Source organism: Glandiceps talaboti, chromosome 8, assembly GCF_964340395.1.
Source record: "Glandiceps talaboti chromosome 8, keGlaTala1.1, whole genome shotgun sequence".
In the NCBI taxonomy this organism is placed as follows: Eukaryota; Metazoa; Hemichordata; class Enteropneusta; family Spengelidae; genus Glandiceps; species Glandiceps talaboti.
In genome coordinates this window covers 23233365-23258918 of record NC_135556.1, presented here as the reverse complement: position 1 = coordinate 23258918, position 25554 = coordinate 23233365, and the positions used below count along the sequence as shown (strand labels likewise).

At 34.5% G+C, this 25554-nt stretch overlaps 1 protein-coding gene across 1 annotated transcript; it reads left to right on the top strand.

Annotated features, from left to right (window-relative positions):
- Positions 1–631: 631 nt before the first annotated feature.
- LOC144439523 (kelch-like protein 8) lies at positions 632–23593 on the top strand. Its single transcript, XM_078128822.1, has 8 exons — positions 632–707; positions 6682–7632; positions 19521–19664; positions 19937–20048; positions 20686–20870; positions 21620–21763; positions 22444–22645; positions 23476–23593. Exons 2-8 carry the CDS (start codon positions 6756–6758, stop codon positions 23591–23593), a joined length of 1782 nt encoding a protein of 593 aa, XP_077984948.1. The 5' UTR covers positions 632–707; positions 6682–6755.
- The last annotated feature ends 1961 nt before the right edge of the window (positions 23594–25554 follow it).

Below are 25554 nucleotides of genomic sequence, written 5' to 3'. Positions count from 1 at the left end.
TGATTTTTGGGTCCACACCCAAAAAATCAGCGCTCTCAACGGTGCCGGTTATTGCAATACTTACATGTTATGGATAAGATCTACCACTGATTAACATGTATAATATTTGATTATTGGTTTTTTAAAACAATTTTCAGTGAATAAATTGCGGTTGTCTGATCGAAAAATGATACTACTGTACAATTACAAAGCTAGTGCAGTTTTAACTCATTGAATGCAGTCAATCGCCTTCGACTTAGCAAAAACACGATAGAGGACGCCCTACGAAACGTGGTCTATGACGGTCCATGACGGTCAGTTTGGTGGCAATGATTGCTGAAGAGCGCCGCCTTCGAACATATTTATGACCCTGCCTAGCCTGCTGAACGATGTCCGTATAGGCCCGCTAACTCTTCCTCCCTTCGCTCTCCTCTAAAACTATCAAAGACTATGAGTAGAGAAGATTTCCTGAAAATCACCGACTCATATATTCTATACTATGTGTCTTAGCAGTTAATACAAACACTGTGACTGTCGCATTTTACACATACACTTTATTAAAAACGCTAGAAATAATTCCCGGGAAAAAGAAATTCGCGATTAACTGTTAGCTTGGAGGGTCAGTTCAGCTCACGCCAAACCAAAGACAACAAAAACACCGTCTGCAAGGCAGCTTGTCGTTGACTGCAGGGAAAGTGATACGTGAACAATTGTTTTCAACAGTTTCGGTAAGTTTTATAATACAAGATTTTGTTTTTATCAGTCAGTAATACCAGTGATATCTGACGAAAGTCTTTGTGCGGTAAAATTCTGACATATTTCTCCACGGCATGTACGATGTTCGGACAGACAGTCGCCGAATCTCGACCAGGTCCCCTGTAGTGTGCGTGTGTGAAGTACGTGTACTCAGAATTTGAAATATCTAATATGTTGAAGTTGCGTGTATGTTATATACATACTATTATAGGTTTCCATGGTTACTCTGGCTAGTTCCAAAGTTACCACGTCATTATTGTTGAATATCCAAATACCACGCTCTTCAAATGTACCCAGTGTCGTTCATAGTCACCGTTGTGTTGTGTACCGCTCATCGTTTTGGGTAACGGTAAGTACAATAAAACGTACAATAAAAAGTGAGAGGTCACAGTCACAAAGCGTAGCCACATTTTGGTACGTGTCTGTGTGAATGCATTTGGAAACATTTCCTATCGTCCCCTCACCTGTTGCTCCTCATACTAAATACTAAAAAAAATGAAATTGGAGTAATTTTCTGATATTTAAATGTCACAAGGTTTAAAAGTTATGTACCCCTATACAGTATTTAGGTTTAACTTGGGTTTTTGAATCAGAATGGTGCAGTCACTTAGCTGTATACACAAATTAGAAACATTCCTTGCATAGTCTAACTATAGTGATAATAAAATCATTATCATTTCACCCATATTTATCTAAGACTAGTCAGATGTGATTGACCTTTCCCCCCCCCCCCCATACCCATTTGCTCCAATAAATCCAGAATAAAGACACACATTTTCATCATTGGGCTTTATTTTACTTTAAATAGGTATTTTTATTTTTCAAGTGTTATACTCAGTAGAGACAAGAGCAGAAGAATGCTGGCAAGAATTTAGAAACTGCTCTGACTACAATTAATATATTGTGTTAAACTTAGTGGTTAGGTTAGGCTAAGGACGTGGATAGATTTAGACATGCATGTAGACATTGGAGAGAGAGTCCCTCTGCAATGTCAGTGATTTAGACTTCCTATATTCATGATCATGACAAGTAATCAGTTTAATATGCAAAGTTTGCTGTTAGTTACATATTCTATGAGGTAAAACCAAGCATCAGACTTTCAGACTTCACCTCCATTACAAAGAACACCATCTCCTTCTCCTTGTGTTTGTTTTGGTTACGGTATTGTGACTTTTGTGTCGCCTGACATGTCAGTGAGATTAATAGGATAGCAGGTATTGAGGTCACTGATTCAACCCTGTCGTAGTTTTCACCTGATAATCTGTTTTACAAAGTCCAGCTTTGTTTTCAAGTAGTAGTACATGATTTAGTAAGTACAATGCATGTACGTCAAGCCATTGTGAAGTGTATGAACTTGCATTGTATTCATACAATGGTCAGTAAATCGACATTGACTTGTCCCAACTTGCAAACAATCAGACATTGTCAAACACTTACATATGATCTCCATTATTTCATTTTCTTTTATAAGAAGGATAAGCTCATGACTTCAAACGTTCAAGGAAAATTTCTCTCCTTCATTCTATTGATGAATTGTGAAGATATTTCACTGCTTTCACGAGATACTTGTATATCTAAGTCTAACACACTAGTCTTCATATAACAGAACAAAATGTATCTTATTATGATTGTCTTCAAAAATAGATACAGACAACAAAAGATATTATTGCAAAGAGTAAAAGTGATATGTTGCTGACAGTCTCAAATGTCAGGTTAATTGATGGCATGCTAATAATACATGATTACCACAGTGGAATGGCTTCTATGTGGAGTATGTCAACAAATGCACTAGTACTGTACATGTAGTATGAAATTTATACATGTAGTATAGAGCTATTAAAAATTATTGATATTAATAATGAATAAATCATCAATTTTTCTGTCTCCCCCTCACGGCCCTTTAAATACAAAGTAACATAACCATACATTTAAATAGTGTCTTAAGTGTACTCACAATATAGAAAAACACCCTTCCTATATGAATGAATGAATGAACAAATGAATGACTGAATGAATGACTGAATGAATGGAATTTATTTCACCAGATAACAAAAATAAGCTACACTTTCAAAGAAAAATATGATTCAAATATACAGAATGAATACAAAAGAAATAGACAATTGTTATCTGATGTGGATCATACATATGTATGGTATCGTGAGTGACTTAAAAGGGCTAATGATGCGTCAAGCTCCATGTCATCACATTTGTATTATCTAAGTTAATATGGAATTATTCTCTTGTTCTGTGATAAGTTTTTCTATAACATTGCCAAACAACCCTTTTTGACATATATATTTTTAATGTTAATCCTGAGTGGGCCTTTAACTGTTCAATAACATGGCTCTGAGACTGACAGTGGAATTGTAGTAAAACTAGAAATAGGTAGAGATGACTTAGAATTCACAGTTTTCTATCAAAGATAATTGTAAAGGTGCCAGCTGTGTTTTTTTTCAGCCATGCATTGTGGCATTTTGAGAGAGGACTTGACTGGATTACAGTTTTTGTGATTTTGGTTGTTGGTATTGTATGAAATTATAGATTTGTTAATAACAATGAATTATTTATAATTTTCAGAATGTTTAACAATCATACTTACAGTAAACAAATAAGTCATTACCTGCCACTGTTTGTGACCTTTAACCTTTGACACAGTATGATGTATTTGTACCTGTACATTCACTATGTGTGAAACATATCATTGCATATGAAGTATAAATACATATGTTTATGTAGGTATGTAGTCCAAGGTAAGATGAGTCATTTATCAAATTATGGTAGCAAAAAGGCAAGCACACATATGGTTTACTGGTTTGTCTTTGTGGTACATGTCAGAATTTTTGTTATGTACAAACACGTTCTGTAGGTAGCATTATTTATGAGGCATTTAATAAAAGGAAAAATGCTAGATATTTAATATTTAATTTTGTATTTATAAACTTCTGTGTGTAATCCTATAGGATTGGAAGATTTGACTTGTGCAGTTTTGTAAAGCATTTATTGGTACATGTAGGTTACATAAAATAAATCAGCTTGACATACTACACGATAGCACACCACACCACACCACACCACACCACACCACACCACACCATACCATACCCTATCACACCATACCACACCACATGATACCACTCCACAACACATGGTACCATACCACACCATACCTTACCATACAATGAATGTACCACCACACCACACCACACCACACCACACCACACCACACCACACCACACTGGACCAATACACCATACCTATCCACACAACACATACACTGCACCACACCATAACAATTTTACCATACCATATCACACATCATACCATACTATACCACACAACACCACACTATTACCATACCATATCATACCACACCACACTGCACCACTAAATACCATACCACACAACACCACACTGCAGTGCAGTATACTATTAAATCAGACCGCACCACACCAGATTGCACAACACAACACCATACCATACCACACCCTACCATACTGTATCATACCATATGATGCTGCACCACACCTTACTATACCACACCACACCATATCATACTGTACCATGCCACACCATGCCATGTTAATTGTATCTTGAAAATGTCTGTGACCCACAACCAACACACATTTCAATTTACATGTGTAAAAAATTCATAGCTACAGATTATGATACCTTGGGTGGAGTAATAACCTTTATTTGATTAAGATATTGCAGCCGCGATATTGATATAGTGTATGTTGGGTGTTACTGTATAACAGTATAACAAACAAAAGTTTTGGCATGGCCAAGATGAGATCTGTTCATGTTGTATACATGTATATGAGTTTCATGCAGACATACAAATTTATCACATGTGAAACAAAGAGAATATTTAATATGGCCAAGACAAATTCTATTTCCAGCTGCTTTAAAAATTTAAATAACGCATTACTAGGGAACTGAGGTCTTTTTATATGTTTCTGTCTGTAAGAATTGAAGTTATTTTGGTATTTGTACATGTATGATTAATATTACATTTTGTACTTGTCAAATCCTTCTGTTGTTTGGCCCAGGATATACACTGTAATCATGCTGTAGTTGGGAAACCTCTAGTTGTCATGACAACATGCAAGTGAAATATTCCTGAAGGTAGGCTTTCTCAAAAGCAAGAGATCCCTAATTATTAGTGTTTCAAACCGTTCACTTACCCAGCATGCTACAAGCATACAAGGTAGATATGTAACATGTATGATGCTGTCAGTGTAGCACTACTAATATTATACTCAGATATGTTCTATACCCATAGGGGTTTCACTGGCTTGTTTTCACTAGTCTCATCTGTCTATTTAGTTGTCATGTGCAACACACCATACTGGTAAAACGACATTAGCACATAGACAGACTCATCTAAAACCCTGAGGGGGTTACATCGTGACTTCCTTCATCTAAAACCCTGAGGGTTTACATCCTGACTTCCTCCCATCTCATTGTGAGAGAGCACGGTGTAGGTCTAAGCAGATAGGCTGAGTGGGCAGCACATGTTGTGTTCATTATAAAAGTGATGTTCATACAAATAGCAGCTGTTTTGTGATACATGTACCCTTTGAACAGAAATGGTGTGCTGATAACATTGCTGTATTTTAACTGCTATGGTAGGTTGTGTCTGTGGTCTGTATGTCTGCCAAGTGAAAATCTATGGCGTGGTTACCCTTGGTTATTCTACAAATACTGTTAAAATCTGAAAATTTCCTTCTCAGACAAATTTTTGCTTATTTCATAAAAGAAAAAAAAATAATTTGAAAATATGTAATATTTATGTTCAAAATTGCCAAATTTTCCACGAAATTTCTTTGATATTATTGGCAGTGGTATATTTATGTTATTCTCCAATATTTTTCTTCATTCAGGCAAAAATACTTGTCGTGTGATGAGTCGCTTGACGAGTACTGACAAAGGCCCCTTAGGTCACTCATATTTTCCTTGGCTGAACAAAGAAATATATTGAGAAATAACATCTAATCATCATATGTCTATTTGTAATCTTTCTTCTCTCTTTGCTGTTATTTTAATTATCATTCCTGCCTTCTGCCTCATGATGGATTGTTATATGACATGTCTATAAAAGTTATGTAAGCTATTTTTGTATTTATCTAACAGATCTCATCCTTAAGTACATTGACACTGTTATTTTAACAGACATATTCACAGAGTCAAATACATTTTGGAAAGGGAAAACTTTTTTTATAAAGAATGAATTTTTGACTGTGAGTAGAAATAGTCATTACATTTGTAACTATGAACCCAGAGTCTGCAAACATTCATTCCGGCACTTTTTTTTTTTTTACTTATAATTTTGTTGTGTCTTGACTGTTTTTAGAATGTTTTACTAAGGTTTTGGGGAAATGTGTACTTTATGTACCTTGTTCTATAATGGTTGATAACCCAGGTAAAAAACCAGTAACCTAGAGGTTCTAGTAAATTTTACCTACTTACCATCCATAAGAAAGACACTATTTGAAGCCATGTACATGTACCCTCTGTATCAAATTAAATTCAATTATTGTCACTGAGAATGTAAAACTGAAAAAAACACGTTAAAATCTAAGGATTGTCTTTTTGAAACCTGAGATGCTGACATTTTCTGTTAGTTTGTCTTTTAAAAGTCAGCCATCTTTAAATACTTTATTGTATATTGATTACAGATTGTTTAACCTACGATCCTTACCAGCTGAATTTCCTATTGACATGTAGTAATATTGCAAGTTTCAAATTTCAGTAAATTACTAAATTTTTGTTATAGAGTAGTCTACTGTTATTTCAAACAAAATGAAATGACTGACTTCATTTGTACACCATACTTAGAGTTTAGAGTTTCATATTTATAAACAGTACTAGTAAAGCTAGTACTTAATAATCTGTATTTGATATATGAATGTACTATTAAAGAATACTATTATTTTGTCTTTTTAGATGGAGTCTTGAGATGGCAGACTACTCATAATTTACAATAATATTTGAAATGGATTAGTGCAGCCTAAATCACCATGGGGGACACTTTATTTGAAGATGACATGACTTCTTCAAGTGTTTTTGAGGCTAAGACTATGTACAGAGATTCATTTTCTGTGCTGTATGAACTCTTTGAATCCAGTAAGTTGTGCGACGTCTTACTGAAAATCGGTGAAAAACGAATAAAATGTCATAGAATTATTCTAGCAAGTGCAAGTTCTTACTTCCGAGCCATGCTTACTTCTGAAATGAGTGAAAGTCGACAGGACATTATAACGATAAAAGATATCGACGAGAGTGCAATGGAAGGATTGATTCGGTTTATGTACACAAGTAAGATTACCTTGACGACAGAAAATGTCCAACAAGTGTTATATGCTTCATCGATACTTCAGATGGAAATGGTAGTTAGGGCATGTTGTGATTTCATGAAGACACATCTTCATCCGACAAACTGTCTTGGGGTACGCAACTTTGCTGAATTACATGGTAGGACAGATCTCGTCCATGCTGCTGATAGATTTACATATGATCACTTCATAGAAGTGATCGACAGTGAAGAATTTCTTCAAATTAGTGCCAGGCATTTTGGACTGATTTTGACATCTTCAGATTTGAACGTCTCAAAGGAAGAAGAAGTGTATGAGGCAGCAATGAAGTGGGTGAAATGTGAAATCAGGTCTCGATCTCAGCATCTACCTGATTTGATGTCCAAGATACGACTACCTATGTTACCAGCTGACTACTTGATGAATGTTGTCGAGAAGGAAGAACTTGTTAAGAAACATCATTCATGTAGGGACTTGGTGGATGAAGCTAAGAATTATCACTTGTCTAATGCTAATGTAGCGCCAAAAATAACTAGAAGACTAAAACTTTCATTGAGAAGTAAGCCAAGGAAAAGCACAGCAGGTCAGTAAATGTTAACATGTTCTTTTTGAGTATGAAGTAGTTGAATGCATGTTCTAAATGCACTGGATATTAAATCTATGGAAACTGAAGCCCTATTGAATATAATGACTATTAATGATCAAGGTATACATATGTACATATACATAGACTCTGGAAACCAAGGGGCTATACATATGTACAGTCAAGAACGAAAACAGGTCAGTCAATTTGATTTAGAATTCAGATAGTGAGAGAAGCTGATAAGAAGTGCATGTATAGGGATATGAAATCATGGGGTTTTTGCACAGCACAAGTTAATCATTGTTTCTGTCTATATGTATATGAACGTATATTCTGTACAGTGTCTCAGAATGTCATGTCCTAGAAATATTAAAGTTATACAATGTTCTCGTCTCCTTGGAATTTTTTACAAGAGGGTTTTTCTTGTAATGGAGCTGTGACCACTTCTCATGGCCATTAAGCCTCATGGACACTTTGTGGCAATTGTAGATCATGCTCTGAACGATTATTTATGTCTTGAAATTGGAAAACATCCAGCAGTTCCTGAGAATGCCACTTGTCACAAGCCAACAAGGACAAATGTCCCTTCCTGAAGATAGAAATTTTGACATTTAATTTCAGAAACATGATTGCATGTGTACACTTGTCATTTAATATAATCTCGACGTAACTGTAAGTGGTTAGAAATTGTGATATCATTTTCTCAAGAGGGCTGTTTAAAAAATACTACTTGATTAGCATCCTTCTAACCAGGTTGAGAGAAACAAGTTGTCATAGTTACATACAGACATGGAAGAAATACAAAAAATAATACTCTGTTTTACATTTTGTTGTTGTGTTGTGATGTTTTGAAATTCACATGACAATATAGATGTGCTTATCACAAAACCTAGAATAATTTAGCAATGATGAAACATTAGCTGTGAGTGAATCATTTTAATTCAGTGCATGTAAATTGTATATTGTACATGATAAGAGTACATACAGGCAATCATTTACTCATTACTGTTCTGTTATTGCCATGCTGTTATGCAATTAACATTCAATTTAGCAAGTTGTCATTTGTGGCTGGATATTGGGATGTAGTGTTTGGCATACCAATTTTGCATGTCAGTTTGCTTGGCTGGATTTAATATTTTGCATATCAATTTATCAAGTTATCATGTCTGGCTTGGTTTAGCATTAGACATGTTAATTTGGCAAGTTACAGAATGTGTCATAGCTGGCTTGGTTTAGCATTGGACATGTTAATTTGCCAAGTTATGTCTGGCTAGATTTAGTATTGGGTATGCCAATTTGGCATGTTGTCATGTCTAGCTGGATTTAGTATTGGGTATGCCAACCAGCAATGTCAGTTTCCATGTGTTGGTTATTCTAGTTAACGATAATAATAATTACTCAAATATATAAAAATAACAATATTGTAAATATATAAACTAATTGAAGTATTATTGAATTCTTATCAGTACATTACATAACATCCTTATGTTAAAAGTGGCTATATGGATGAAGAAGTGGTATTTATTTTGAATTTTCAATTTATAAAACAACTGTACAATGTGTTTCCAACTGTTGTTTTACACACTTTAATTTTTTGAAATTTATTGTGCTACAAAAAAGAGCTTGATATACAAGTACATGTATGTTGTTTCACAATTTTTTTCAAGTAGAAAAATATATTAAAGTGATTAAAAATAAAAAATAAATACCAAATTCAATTTATAAAACAACTGTGCAATGTTTTTCCTACTTGAAACTAAGTGTGAAACAGCATCAATTAAGTCCATGTTTATAACTCAACTTGATAAATTGCAATAGCTAAAAAAGTGGTAAAATGGTATTTATTGAGTTACAAAAAAGAGCTTGATATACATTGTATATTGTTTCATATTTTTGAAAAATATATTTAAGTGATTAAAAATCAAAAATAAATCTCCCAATTCTCATCCATACGGCTACTTTAATATGCATGTACAATACTGACTAAATCATAAATGGATCTGAAACAAATATATCCTTTTATAATATAGGAAAATTGTTGTAAATAAAACAGAGGTCAAATCCTATTTGAAATGAAAGAAGTGCCCTAGGAAAGGTCAAAAGTACTTTACAGAAAGGAGAATGCTAAGTGCCTGATAATGTAAAAATAAAAAAGCAATTTAAAAAATCTGATAATTTAAATGACTTTACTACATATGAGAACCTAACCATGGGATAGTAGGATATCTTCAGTTGTGATTTGAAAGATTCAACAGAGGTAGCAGGCCTAATTTGGGTGAGCTAGTTTCTAATTTAGGACAAGCAATTGCACTAGGGAAAGCGTATTCTCTATTGCATTTGTCACAGGTGATCTAACAACTAATGCAGGTAACTGTTTTCTACATCTCTTCCTTTTGTACTAGACTGTAGGATGTAAACTAAGAATTCAGAATGACAGATCTGTCACTATTTTAGCTAATGCAGGTAGCTGTTTTCTACTTCTCTTCCTTTTGTACTGGACTGTAGAATGTAAACTAAGAATTGAGAATGACAGATCTGTCACTATGTGAGCTAATGCAGGTAACTGTTTTCTACATCTCTTCCTTTTGTACTAGACTGTAGAATGTAAACTAAGAATTAAGAATGACAGATCTGTCACTATGCTGATCGAGCTAGGGGCATATGTTACAAATGATACAATATTATTTTATTAAACAGGATGTTTTATTGTAATATTGTATAAAGGGTACATTTGTATAGTATTGTTTACATTGTAATTATGTTTTGTGTTAGTTATCAGGTAAGAATTGATACTTTTACTGTTAATTATGAAATATACATCAGTTAATAGGACAATTAGTTATTATTCCCTGTTTTCCTCAATATTATTCTTTGTTCAGAGAGATCTACAGTAACACTGGCACCAAGACAAGTCTTGATCTGTGCTGAGAAAAAAATGGGTACTGACAAAACTCTTAGTTTCTGGGTATTTTCTGACTGAATGAAGAAAAATATTGGGGAATAATATAATTGTGCCTGCACAAGTAAAATTTATCAGTGATGGCAACTTTAAACTTTTTGACTCCTGTTTAAAGAACTATATGGAGCTGCAGACAAAATGACATAGATGAGTGTTGTCATGATGTAGAATGACCAGGTCCTGGTGATGAATTCCATGTTTTTCATTTACATGTGTTCAACTTGGTTTGCGTGTGGTATAGTGAGTTATTAAAATAACCAATTATAGGCAGGAAAGGAAGACAAGTCAAGTTGTGATCCTCTCCAATTACTGAAGTGAGTTTGATTTACAGTCCAAATAATAATCATAGTAATAATAATGATTTATTGCATCTGTAGAAAGTGTACATTTCTATCAGTAAAGATAATTTGTTCACTTAGTCATAACAAGTGTGTAAACATATGTAAAATAGTATAGTAAATTTATATTATATTTCATAATTCAAAAGCTGTTTTGATAAAGTGACCAACATCCTTAATTACATTAGTTTGGGTATTACTAATGAGGAATAGAAACTTTTGGAGGCTAGCTGCTTTGTATTTCTGATGGAAACATTATTTGAAAATACTTACTTATGAACAGGTATGAACATTTCAATGTTCATACCTAAAATGTCTACCATAGAGACACTGTTTATAGAACAGACAGTACAATACCAGTATTGTGTACTAATGGGTAATTTATCAAATTCACTTTCTTTACATCATGAGTAAGGTCACCAGCTGGAGAACAAGGCCGATTACCAAACAATCCCACTTCCTGTATCAGTGAGTGGCCTTGGAAGGGAAGACTTGCCAGTTTTGTCCACTGCATGGGGCATTTTATACAAAAGTCCAAGTGTGGTCAGATGTTGACATTTTTAACTTTCTGAATCACTCTAACAGATTCAACATTTCCTGCTAGTATACATGGCAAGGTCTAACTCATTCTGCTATTGTGTTGTAGCATATTTAATTTGCAATATTCTTTCTGATGGTGCACAACATGAACCATAGTATTAGTATATCCATGGACGTTATAAGGGGGGACCTCTATAGCACATGTATATCCAACTCTACATTACTTACTACTGGCTTATCAGATGTTATGGTGAATGACATTTTAAAACCAGATAGCCAAGAGTCTGGGCTAAAGTGTTTGAGGCCAAAGTCCAACATTGACTTGTACATTTGTCAATATTGTGAATGGATAGGTATATCACGCCTAGCAAAATGACTTGTATAAGCCTGATAGAATGAGTAATTTTAATACTTTTTCAGTTCAGTGAAATACTACCAAACTATCTATAGGAGCCGTATTACCGAGGTCTGCAAAACCCATATCCAGGCCGTAAAGGTTTTGTCATGTACCCCATGTGTGTGACACAGAAACATTATTTGAATCACATAATAAAAAAAAAATCACATAAATTGGCAATGAAGTATTTTTTTTATTTGCAAAAAATGTCAAAATAGTGAAGACATTAACAAAGCCAAATCACTGAGTGAATGGATATCGACAAGTGCACCACTTGTCATATTTGGGCAAAGTGTGCTGGGGCATGATACAGAAAATTACTGCTCAAATTTGATGCACATGCTCTCCATTGAATTGCATTGGACGCTATACTGGGTATATATGATAATATAAGGAGGTATAATACATCCATGGTTATGATAACAGGAAAGATTTCCACTTGTATAGTTGTACTATGTAGGCGGATGTTAAAGTCAAAGAGAGTGACAGGGGTAAAGGTCGTGAGAAATGTTTCTGTGAAAGTGACTCTGAAAGTGATGATGTCAGTATGGATTATGTACTTGTGGAATTCAATAATCTTGTTGGTTGGGATCAAGGGATTAATGTTCCATAAGTCTCAACCCTGTGTAAACTGATACCAACCATGGTCTTACTAACTGTGTGCTGTATTGGAATTCAATATGTAACACTGCCAGTTAGTAATAGGCCATTCATTATAAATCTTTTGTATAAATGCTGTTAGGACCAGAACTTTAAATAACACAAATTACAGTGTAGATATAACTCTTGCATCCACAAGTTCTTGATGAACATAGCTTCTTCTTTTAAACATATATGTCATTGTGCCTGGAAATGACATTCATAATTTCTCTGATTAAGATTGCATGTCTACATTGTCACAATTTGTGTTTTAGGCATTCTCGCAAACCAGAGGTTATTAATATTATTTCTACCTCTACATTTCGAAAAAGCCCTGTGGGAGGCTCGTAAGAACGTTGCCATAAAACAGGCCGTGGTTTGCAACGATGTGTTTTAGGATGAACCATACTGACAGATTTGACATCCAGGAAACAAGTATTACCCTTATGACAATGAGTATCATGTGCATGCAGGCTTCCACAACCCTCATCCACCTCTTGTAGTGTTAAAAAGACTGCATGCAACATGAATAGTGAATAAGTAATGTACATGCGAGTATCTATTAGATTGGATTGAGAGGACATTTAGTATAGCTGGGGATTACAGAGGATTGTAAAGTCCATACAGTACATAAATATATATCGTTCTGTAAACTATGATGTCGATCAGAATGGGGAATGCATTTTATAACCACATTTGAAATATTGTGAGAGTAATGTGTATGTATTAAAATTAAGAGTTTTGAAATACATTTATTGACATAAATAAAAATTCACTAGTAATATTTATCCATAGTAATGGAATCTAGCTGATGTAGAAAATATTGGATTTGATTTAATTCAAATATAAGTATAACACACACACACACACACACACACACACACACACACACACACACACACACACACACACTCACACACACCCATACATACATACATACACACATACACATACATGTATACATGTATACATTGGGATGTATGTTCACACTGATATTATAGTATCACTTCAGAATACATAGTACACACACATACACATATACACACACATGCACACACACATACACACACGCACACACACACATACACCCATACACACATACATACATACATACATACATACATACATACATACATACATACATACATACATACATACATACATACATACATACATACATACATACATACATACATACATACATACATACATACATATGTACATTGAGATGTATATTCACACTGATATTAAGATACTATCACTTCAGAATGTTGGCTGTATGTACAATACAAAGACAAAAACAAAGTACAGTATCATCTTAACCAAGTCAACTGTATCAAATCTACAACATTACATGTATATACTATGCACGCTTTTCTGGCTTTTACCCTCTGGCTAAATCACTCTGAGTTCAACATATAATTGAGTGTACAGAATAACTCCCAATGCCCAACTGATTTTAGATTAAGTATACAACTATATTCCAGCCTAGCAAGCAGTTTTATTACAACCGTTAATAATATAGTAATGTCATGTATGTCCCAGTTATGGTTTGGATTACAAGTCACCCAGTTTTTAATAAATATACAAAAATATATCCTCCCTCCCTATGACAATCACACAATGTCGCGCAAGCTTAATAAACCAACTTTGTTCGTTTACGGCTACACCCCTCCCTTATTCCTCTAAACAAATGTTTACAAGTGCGACATCAACACATTTATATGTGATGTAAACCATGATGAAAATTGTAGCGATCACACATACTACTATAATCAATGCAGTGTAAAAATATGATGGTAAATACATCGAAATACAACTGGAAACCCAGCACGTTATATCATATTAGAAGTAAATTTTAATCAACTTATCAACATCTCAGTAGTAAATACAGAACCTGTTGTCATTGAAGGCATGAATATTTTTGAAATTTGGTTAGATGTTCAAAAATGAAGTTCAGCAATCGCATTGATGCCAGCCCCCCTCCTATCCTAAATGATTGAAGTTAATTTATTGAGCTTGTGTGACATTGTGCGATCGTCCCTAATAATGTACATGTAAGTGTACAGTTGTAATGTATCCCAACCATGGTTACAACATACAAGTTACATGCAAAGTTAATTTATCTCTTGGAAGAGAAATTATAGTGACATGGTTTCCTACATTAAATAGAATACCAAAGAGTAAAATATAAGATGTATAATATACAATTAATCATGGTACAAACAAAGAAAGTGTCTGATGAGAAATGAAGCTGCTAAATCTAGATATGCATGTCATATAATAAATGATGAATATATCGAAAGTGAAACAATAACAATGGTTGAATTTGTTATAAATCACCTGGTACAGATACATACACACACACACACACACACACACATACACACACACACACACACACACACATACACACACACACACACACATACACACACATATACACACACATACATTCACACACACACACACACATATATACACACACACATACATTCACACACACACACACACACACATACACACACACACACACATACACACACACACATATACATACATACATACTGTACATACATACATACATACATACATACATACATACATACATACATACAATGTACACTCAGTACTTATGCTTGTTGGTGACTGACCATTTAGCTTATCTGATTCTTACCACTGCAGTCAGAGTCGACTTGGTTTGATTTACAATTTCTCAGAACTGTATGTAAAACAGGATGATGTTCAGTTTGACTCTACTGAACAAATCACCAGTCTATAGACAGTCATAAGATATCCCAATGGTTGTTTTAATTACAAATCACCCAGCTTACTTGGCACACAGTCATATCCAGTGGTTGTTTTAATTACAAATCACCTAGTCTATATAGGTACACAGTGATATGATATCCCAGTGGTTGTTTTAATTACAAATCACCCAGTCTATGTAGGTTACTGAATAATACACAGTCATAAGATATCCTAGTGGTTGTTTACAAATCACCCAGTCTATAGGTACACAGTCATAAGATATCCTAGTGGTTATTTTAATTACAAATCACCCAGTCTATATAGACACACAGTCATAAGTCATCTATTCCCATGACATTAATTCACCATCTTAATGTCAGTTGAATGTTCTTTTTTATCACCTGCTTTAATGGTGCATGAACTCAGGCTGGGAAATCATAATAGCAAAGCTCAATGAAAGGTGCGGTGCAGGCAGTTGCTTGACAGACTCACAGCATACAAAGAGGGAATATAAGTCTACTGATAACTATATTATGTATCTCTAGTTGTCATCTTCATTGTGCCCTTAGTTGTATTGTTCTAATGTACAAGATACAATATTTGAATCTAAAAGTCTGTTTTCGTTGTGTTGTGTTGTGTTGTGTTGTGTTGTGTTGTGTTGTGTTGTGTTGTGTTGTGTTGTGTTGTGTTGTGTACTGTATGTGTTGTATTGTGTTGTATTGTATTGTGTTGTGTGGTGTGGTGTGGTATGCTGTGCTGTGCTGTGCTGTGGTGTCGTCATCAATGTCAGGGGTCTGGCTATACTGATTGCTAGCTTTATCTTGTCTCCCCCATGTACCCTTCTCTTTCTTTTTGTTACATGTAAATTACCATTCTCTTTATTTCAACGTGATGGTTTGTAATCATTTTATTTGTATAAACAAAAACCAAACAACTTATTTATTATTATCATGCCAGATGTTGTGCTGTTTTGTGTTATTACAGTAGTCATTGTGGATTGTTGAGTTGTTTATGTCATGCATTGCATAGAGTTGAATTGTTTTCTTGATGTGTTGTTGTCATTGTTGTATTGTGATGTACCTGTTCTTACAATTTATTTCGCTTAATTGATTAAGTTTCATTTTGTGTTGTCATGTGTTTGATTTGCTTTGAATTGGGGTTGGTTGATTCATGTTGTGTTGTACTATTATACTTGGTGTGTTGAGTTATTTTGTCAAAGGAATTAATGTCTAGCATGTACATTCGATATGAGTGAACAGACACTGTATATTCACAATTAGCGACTATATATATAAAGTTACAAATCATACTTTGATAGAGCTTTGCATTAACTGAAGCTATGAATGTTAATTTGATGTCTGTTTATAAGTACCATGCTTTCAGCTACATTAAGAACCACCATAGTTACAGTACAATTCCACTTGAGAGTTAGAGATATTCAACGACTATGAGCTTTCAAGAATGGTGACCTATTTCTGTATGTTGACACTCAACAGAGGGCATACATGTCCTGTATGACCTGTATGGCTGAGCTTAGTCTGGGACACTGCTGAGTTATATGCAGTACTCAGTATAAGAATCTAAGGGTAACCCTATATTTTGTTATGTTTCTCATTACTTTTTCATTGTCGGTCAATTAATGTAAAAAAAAAAGTAAATAAATAAAAAGACATCTTCATGTTTCTCTGCCTCTCCTTTTCCTTCTCTCTATCGTTTTTTATGGGATTCCTGGTTAAACAAGCCCTTTTCTAGCTTTTCTACACAGTTGTCATGTTCTCAGCCCCCACTACTCAAATAACTTCCGCCATGAAAAAAATGCTCTGTTTGTGAACAAGTGTTGTTGTTGCTGCCATGACTGTAGATGAAGTTGACTGTCCAGACACTGGCTTAGTTTTGCCAGAGAGGGTACCTTTCTGCAAAATATTATGGGCGGACAAAAACAAAAATATTTTTTCATTTTGATGTCGGAGCTGAAAATTTGGGTTGGACGGGTAATGAGAAACAGAAAAAAAAATAGGGTCATCCTAATAGTAGTAGTAATTTACTACCCTGTCTGCCAGCAGGTTCTTTGACTTCACAATATGTCATATCTACATGGATAAAAGAATGACATTACAGAGTTACATATCTTGCTGGTAAACAGACTAGTAATTTATATGTCCCTGTTTTTCCTTTAAACTTTATCATTCTTGAGAATTTCATGAATTATCAGTTATTGTCACAATTACTTATGGTATCACTCTACAGTATACAGAAGCAGGAGCAACAAGTCCGTATTCTTGTTGTATACCATTAGTAATAAAACATGACATGACATAACACAACACGACACGACACGACACGACACGACACGACACGACACGACACGACACACCACGACACAACATAACATAACATAACATAACATAACACAACATAACACAACACAACATAACATAACATGATAACATAACATGATAACATAACATAACGTAACGTAACATAGTATATTTACTACACATTTATTCAACTCTATATATTATTAATATTAATATACATGTAGAAGGACATTCCCTCTGAAATCTGTGTTTGACTGTTCATACCTTGACACTGTTATATTCAAAGCATTTAGTTTGAATTAGATGACAGAAAAATATGATGTACTCATGAGTTTTACAGATGAAGGGATACACTTGGAAGCACTTGACCTTTGACCTGTACAAGAATAGCAGTACGAAGTATCAAGGTCTATAACATTCTCAAAGTTTTAATAGCTATAAGTGTCAGGTTGAACCTTTATTAGTCTGTAGTTGACAGGGTGCCCCACACACCGGTCAACTCTAATAATAATCTGTAAGGTACACCCTATATAAGGGGCATGAACATTTATGGATGTATTGTTTTTATTGATGAAGTGAAATGAAATAAAAAATAAATATATAAATAGACTATACTGGTGAAACTACAAGATACATCACCAGGATACAACATTCGTGCAATGCTATCAGCCAGATAATGGTAAACAACACGACATATCTTACAGTCTAGACATATTTGTACAATATACATTTCATTCATTTTTCATCTATTTCAAGAAATTTAGAATGAAGGTCATGATATTCTCAGGATACGTATTTTAGTGGAAACAACATTGAAACAACATTTTGACGTAATATAAATTTATGTTGTGGAAAGAATTTTCTATATTTGCAGACAAAGTTTTCAAAGGTGTACATTCAACTCTACAAATAGTTATTGAAAATAGTGAATATGCCATATACAGTATGGATATTATTTTTTTTTTGACTAAACGGTACATTTCCAAGTTTCATTTATATGATGAATCAGCAATAAACGAGTACAAAAACAACATCATGAATTTTAAATATCTATTGATGAATAACATTGTCAGTGATATTGTCAAATATTAAATGTCTTTGCCCTATCAAGTTTATATGTAAATTAAAAAAAACCCTAAATTTATACTTTGTGGCTAATTTGGCATCAAAGTAGCCAACCTTGCAGGTTTCAGTATGTCCTGTCATATCTATCAGTTGGCAGTAATATATTGCAAGGTTTCTTTTAAGATGTAAATAACTTTTAATGAGCCTTGTGTATTATAGATAGGGCTACCCATTCACCATGTAACCAACTGGAATTTTGTCAACACTACTACAGTATACCTGGATATACTTTACTTTAGGCATCCCTAACTCCTCCCACATTGATGCAATAGGTGAGAAACGTTAAAGCCACCTAAGATGGTCCTATAATTACCATGCTACTTAGCTTAATTATTAATTATTGTCTTGATTTTAACATCGAGCTATTTATGTTTCCACGAGTCTTCGTGGTGGATTCTAGGGACAGCTTTCTTTGTTATTTATCGTTCTTTGTCCTGGGGTTGGTTGAATGCAAAGTAGTGTCACCATCTTTCTAATCTTTGTAGTTTTCTAAGTCTTCATGTTGTGTTTCAGCTGTCGGTTACTTGTCAGTCTGCCACCTTTGCTATTTGAAATTGTGTGAGTCTTGTAGTGCTCTCACAGTTCATATTGTTTCCAGAACTATAAGCATCAATTGTCTGCAAATACAATGTACTGATTATGTTATTTCTGACCAAGCATGAATTCTTTGCCCTAAGTGTTTGATTTCAGGGATTGTATTCATCATGAATTTATGCACCAATCATATATATTAGTATTGACTATTGACTATAAAACATATAATGTACCTTTCTCATGATGTCATGTCAGTTTAATGTGTGCTTTTTTTTTGTCTATTTCAGGTGTACTATTTACAATTGGAGGTAGAGGAGCTCAAGGTGATCCATTTCGAAGTATAGAATGTTATGACATTCGTAAGGATAAGTGGATACCAGTGGCTGAAATGATATCGAAAAGAAGACATGTTGGTGTCACATCAGTTGATGGTAAGGCCTATTGTGTATAGCGCCATCACAAGGTCATGTGTGAATTTGTATTTCAATTACCAATTTATGCCATAGAGGGCAGGTGACCCATTTTTGTAATTTTAGTTCCTTATACTTAATCACTGATTCAACACACTCAACAATATTGAAGGACCAGAAAAGTAATTATTCAGAAAAAAGGTAATATTTAGAATATAAAAAGCAACAGGAAGAGAGTTGTACAAATGTTACTGGTCCAGAACTATCTGATACCATGATTGATTTGTTTACAGGCAAAGTGTATGCAGTTGGAGGACATGATGGCAGGGAACATTTGAACAGCTTGGAAGTATTCAACCCACAAACTAACAGATGGATTATGTTAGCACCAATGAAGACTTACAGGTTTGTCCGTTTAAATTTGATGAACCAATTACAATGTAAAAATACCTTGAAATGATGAACCCTCTAGGTACAGAAAACTTTGTTAAAAAAAGACATGTAAATGGAGAGAGAAAGAGAGAGAGAGAGAGAGAGAGAGAGAGAGAGAGAGAGAGAGAGAGAGAGAGAGAGAGAGAGAGAGAGAGAGAGAGAGAGAGAGAGAGAGAGAGAGAGAGAGAGAGAGAGAGACAGACAGACAGACAGACAGACAGACAGACAGACAGACAGACAGACAGACAGACAGACAGACAGACAGACAGACAGACAGACAGACAGACAGACAGACAGACAGACAGACAGACAGACAGACAGACAGACAGACAGACAGACAGACAGACAGACAGACAGACAGACACAGACAACGACAAAGGGATAGAAGAGAAAGTGAGTTGCTTCCCTTTTTATGCCAATTGATTTAAAAAGGTTATGAAATGACTTGTCATTTGCTATGTAATATTTGTAATGTTTTCCATGTCTTTCCTAATATATTTATGTTCACCCGCTTTTATATAGTATTGCCTACTGACTAATCAAACAACAAATTTGAAATATTTGTCATAACCTGTACATTAAATACAGAATACCCTTATTATGTACTCAGGAGGGGTATTGCAGTGACTAACCTGAATGGACCAGTATATGCTATAGGTGGTCTGGATGACTCCTGTTGTTTTAGTGATGTAGAACGTTATGATATAACATCAGACAGCTGGAACTTTGCTGCACCAATGAACAGTCCTAGAGGTGGTGTGGGCGTGGCACCTTTACATAACTGTATCTATGCAGGTAAAGATATCTGTTTTCAAAGTCAGTAAATTGAAAAAACAAACAAGCAAAGAAACAAACAAACAAACACTTACAGATGTATACAGATAAGTACATATTCTATCACTGTGGCCAGATGGATTAGAAATCCCGTATTTAGTGTGCATTTTTATATAATAAAGAGATTTTTTATGTTTTCGTACTTGAAAAAACAATATGAAACAACACAGACCAGTCCATGTTTGTAACTTAATAATTAACAAAATAATTTGAAATTTGTCAAAATTGTTGTTATTGTGCATACAGTATGAGATTTATAAACAAACTAAGTAAAACACAAATAATCGCCCTCCACATCCAGTCTGCACATGTGTCAAATCCCTATATATTTATGTCTGGTGAATATTTTAATATGTAGGAAAGTCACAAATATATGTACAGGCAAGTTATTTCTCATCCATATGACTCCTAAGTGCTTATTCCCTTCACTGTAAAACATCTCTAATGAATTATTCATTGTTCATCCATGAATGATCATTTCTGCTGACTCCCATGATGCAATAGCCCACAGCATAGATACCATATAAATGTACAAGATCAACTTGATGTTGATGTAAGTAATTGTAGGTGATGTGAAATCATTATATAACTCTCCAGAACCCATAATGTATGAAATGTCTCTATTTCCTGGAGTGGTGTTCCACTCTAATATACATACCTTCAGTGTCAGATTTACCCTAAATTAATACATTATTGTCAATTACTTGTAGTTGGTGGAAATGATGGTGGTATGTCTCTGAGTAGTTGTGAGAGGTATGATCCACATCTTAATAAGTGGATAGAAGCTGCTGCCATGACAACACGAAGAGCTGGTGCAGGTGTAGCATCTCTTAATGGCCTTATCTATGCAGTTGGTGAGTCTTTGGTTATATAGCTTAGTTTGCATCACACATCATGATGACATGTAGGATAAGAGATAACTAATCTTATAGTTATATCCTCAGCAAGAGCTCAAGAACTGACTGTACTTGGACAAAATTGTGTTAGAAAATAATGTCAAATATATAGTAAGACCTTCTAATTCCTGGTATTAAAGTGGCCATTTGGATGAGGATCGGGTATTTATTTTGGATTTCTAATTTATAAAACAATTTTATCATGGCGTCCTACTTGACAAATGAATGTGAAATAACATTGACAAAGTCTGTGTTTGAAACTCAATACATTGGAAAAAAGCTAAAAAAAATGTGTAAAAAGTTTGTTATTGTATGTACAATAACAAACATTTTACACAAGGGTTGATCTTTTGCAATGTATTGAGTTACAAACAGGAACTTGGTATATGTCGTTTTACATTGATATTTCAAGTAGGAAGCCATGATAAAATTGTTTTTTAAATTAAAAATTAAAAATAAATATGCCGTCCTCGTCCATATGGCCACTTTAAGTACAATATATAAATGTAAAACCTTGAAATCATGTCAATAACTAATTTCCTTGTGATTTCAGGTATATAACACTCTACAAGAACAATATTGGATACTCTTTGTCCTTGAAATAAAAGCTATTATGTGTTATATTGTGTATTTGTTAGGTGGTTTTGATGACAACTCCCCTCTGGACACTGTTGAAGTTTATGATGCACATACAGATAGTTGGAGTGATGTGGCATCCATGGACAGTGCACGTGGTGGAGTTGGTGTGACTGCATTATGTGGTAAACTGTATGCTGTAGGTGGACATGACGGCTCTAACTACCTCAACTCAGTAGAATGCTATGATCCTCTAGCTAACAGGTAAGTAAATAGTGGCATCTGTTTCTGCTTCAGTATGTACGTTTTGTATTCATAGCTACCTTTCATGAATGCAGTTGTAAGAGGCTAATATCTTGTTTTCTTGTGGAGTCATGATGGTTGAATTGTTAAAGTCACTTGCTTGAAATCTGGAGGTTGCAAGTTTGAGCCTCATCGCTGCCATTTATTTCTGAATAGCTAAAGTCCTTGGGCAAGATTTGAACCATGATTGTGCTTCAGTCAACCCAGCTGTATAATTGGGGACCTGATAGGATAGAGGTTGCCATGTGACTGCTTTATTCTCATGTACTTATTGTGACTGCAGTAGATTGTATGCTACCCAGGGATTGAAGACATATAAAGGGCTGTTGTGTTACTGTAGATCCATACAATGGGTAATAATTGTAAAACGCTTTGAGCACAATGTAGAAAAATGCTATGCCAAGGCTTTGGTTTTTTTTAGCATGATCATAGAAGTTTTACAAACAAACTTGTATTTGTAGTACATTCATATTGGTTGTGTAAAACAAAACATGTACTGTGATGTCAAATGAAAGGATACAGTGTCAGCTTCTTAGGATTCATAATTATACAACTTATCTAAAATTCATTAAACTTTGTAAACAATGAATAAAATGGCAGCCTTTAAGTTTTGAAAAATAACTGAAATTCTAACACACATAAAAAACTGGAAAATGTATACCTTGATGGAAACAAGACAACTCTTTCACTTTTTTGAATATGCAGTTTTTTTTAGTTTGTTAATGTTTACAGAAATTGTGATGTCTCTCTTTGCTTTGAGACTAACCAACTTATTATCTTGTTCTCCACAGATGGGAATCTGTTTGTGCTATTGGTGTATGCAGAGCAGGTGCTGGAGTTGTCACTTGTGCATGCTCAGTTGATGTTCTGAAAGATATCAGTAATGTCAGTGTAGTCAGCTGTGTGTAGTCAGTTGATCAGAAACTCGGCCCATAGAAGGTTATCAGAGTGTAGTTGTGTAGTCAGTTGATCAGAAACTCAGCCCATAGAAGGTTATCAGAGTGTAGTTGTGTAGTCAGTTGATCAGAAACTCAGCCCATAGAAGGTTATCAGAGTGTAGTTGTGTAGTCAGTTGATCAGAACTCAGCCGATAGAAGGATGTATGGTTTCCTGTCTCCATGATGTGTAGACATAGAAGCACTCACACCAGTACACACACAAAATGTTACACTTGTCCTTAAAGATTAGCTTTTTAGAGTTGAACACAAACAGATAGACTCAACAAATTATTTGCACCAACATTTTACTGTAATACAGACCACTTCAAAGGTTGTGGCTATCAGCAGTCTATCTTAATCAAGGAATAAACATGCATTAATAATGATAAAGAAAATTTGAGACTGACTGATGAAAAGTCATTTTACTTTACTCTAGCTGTATCCTCACACTAAAAAGACACACATTGCAAAGACAAATAGAGTGTTGTAAGTGGCAGCCTCTGCTAATGTACATAGCAGAGACTAAGAGCACCATAAAAGCCTTTAATTTACAGTTGAACACTTTACAAGTATACACAACTAATAGGTACAGAAAATGAATCATCAGTCTATTTGTTAATGTTGACAGGTACAAGAAACATTTCCCTTTTTTTCACACATTTTACCACGATAGTCCTCTTTCAAAATTATGTTATTGTAAATTTGACAAGATTTTCCCCTGTCAATTATATTGAGTTTCTGAAACCATATCAAGTCATTTGTCACAGTTGTATTTATGTCAAAAATGAAGATGAACTGTGCACAAAGTCATGTCATGTCATGTCACTTTATTTATTGAATGTCCAAGTCTACTTTGAAACAAATATATCTTGTATCTTTTAAAGAAAGGCAAACCATGTAGGGGAGGTTTTTGACCAAAAGTGGCAGTTAGGGTTCCTATCAAAAGTGACCCACAGGTATTCACAGTCCCGCAATGATAGAGGGGCTGCGACAATACAAATGCTTTATAATGTACAATATGTGCCCTTAGTAAACATATCTAAAAGCCCTATCATCACTATATGAAACTATCTCAGGCTAAGGCATGAAGTTGGAGCAAAAATGCTAAATATAAATACAAATGAGGAGGATTTTCATTCATATTACTACTCTGGCAATTAAGGTCTCGGTTTACAAAGAGAGACACAAACTATAACTATGATGTGGTAGATTACACAAGGGGGTGATATTGATAGGTAGTGCCTCTGTTGTGTGAATCTAATCACTTGGTGATCAAGATAGTGTAAACAGTGGAAGTTCCTGAAATGTACAATGTAAGATAATGGAAGTCATTTGAAATGCCACCTTACTGTTAGTACCCAGGGTACAATTAAACCAACGTCCATTCAATACCTTATATCGATATGTTGTAACTAGATTTAGCTTGTGTCTATCTTAGTAAAACTGATTGCCAGAGCGGTATTTAAGATTTCATGCTAAAATATTTGTGTATTTAATGAACAATCAATTCTCTAATTAGTAATTGATTATTCTACACACACACACACACACACACACACACACACACACACACACACACACATACACACACACACCTGCATACATACATACATACACACACACACACACACACACACACACATACATACATACATACATAAATACATACATACATACATACATACACCCATACAGACACACACACATACATACATAAATACATACATACACCCATACATACATCCATACAGACACACACACATAAATACATACATACATACATGTACATACAGACAGACACAGACACACACACACACACATACATACATACATACATACATACACACAGACACACATACACATGTACATACATACATGTGTGATTCCATGTCATTGATTCAGACTTATTTGTCAAAAGTAATATTTAATCAG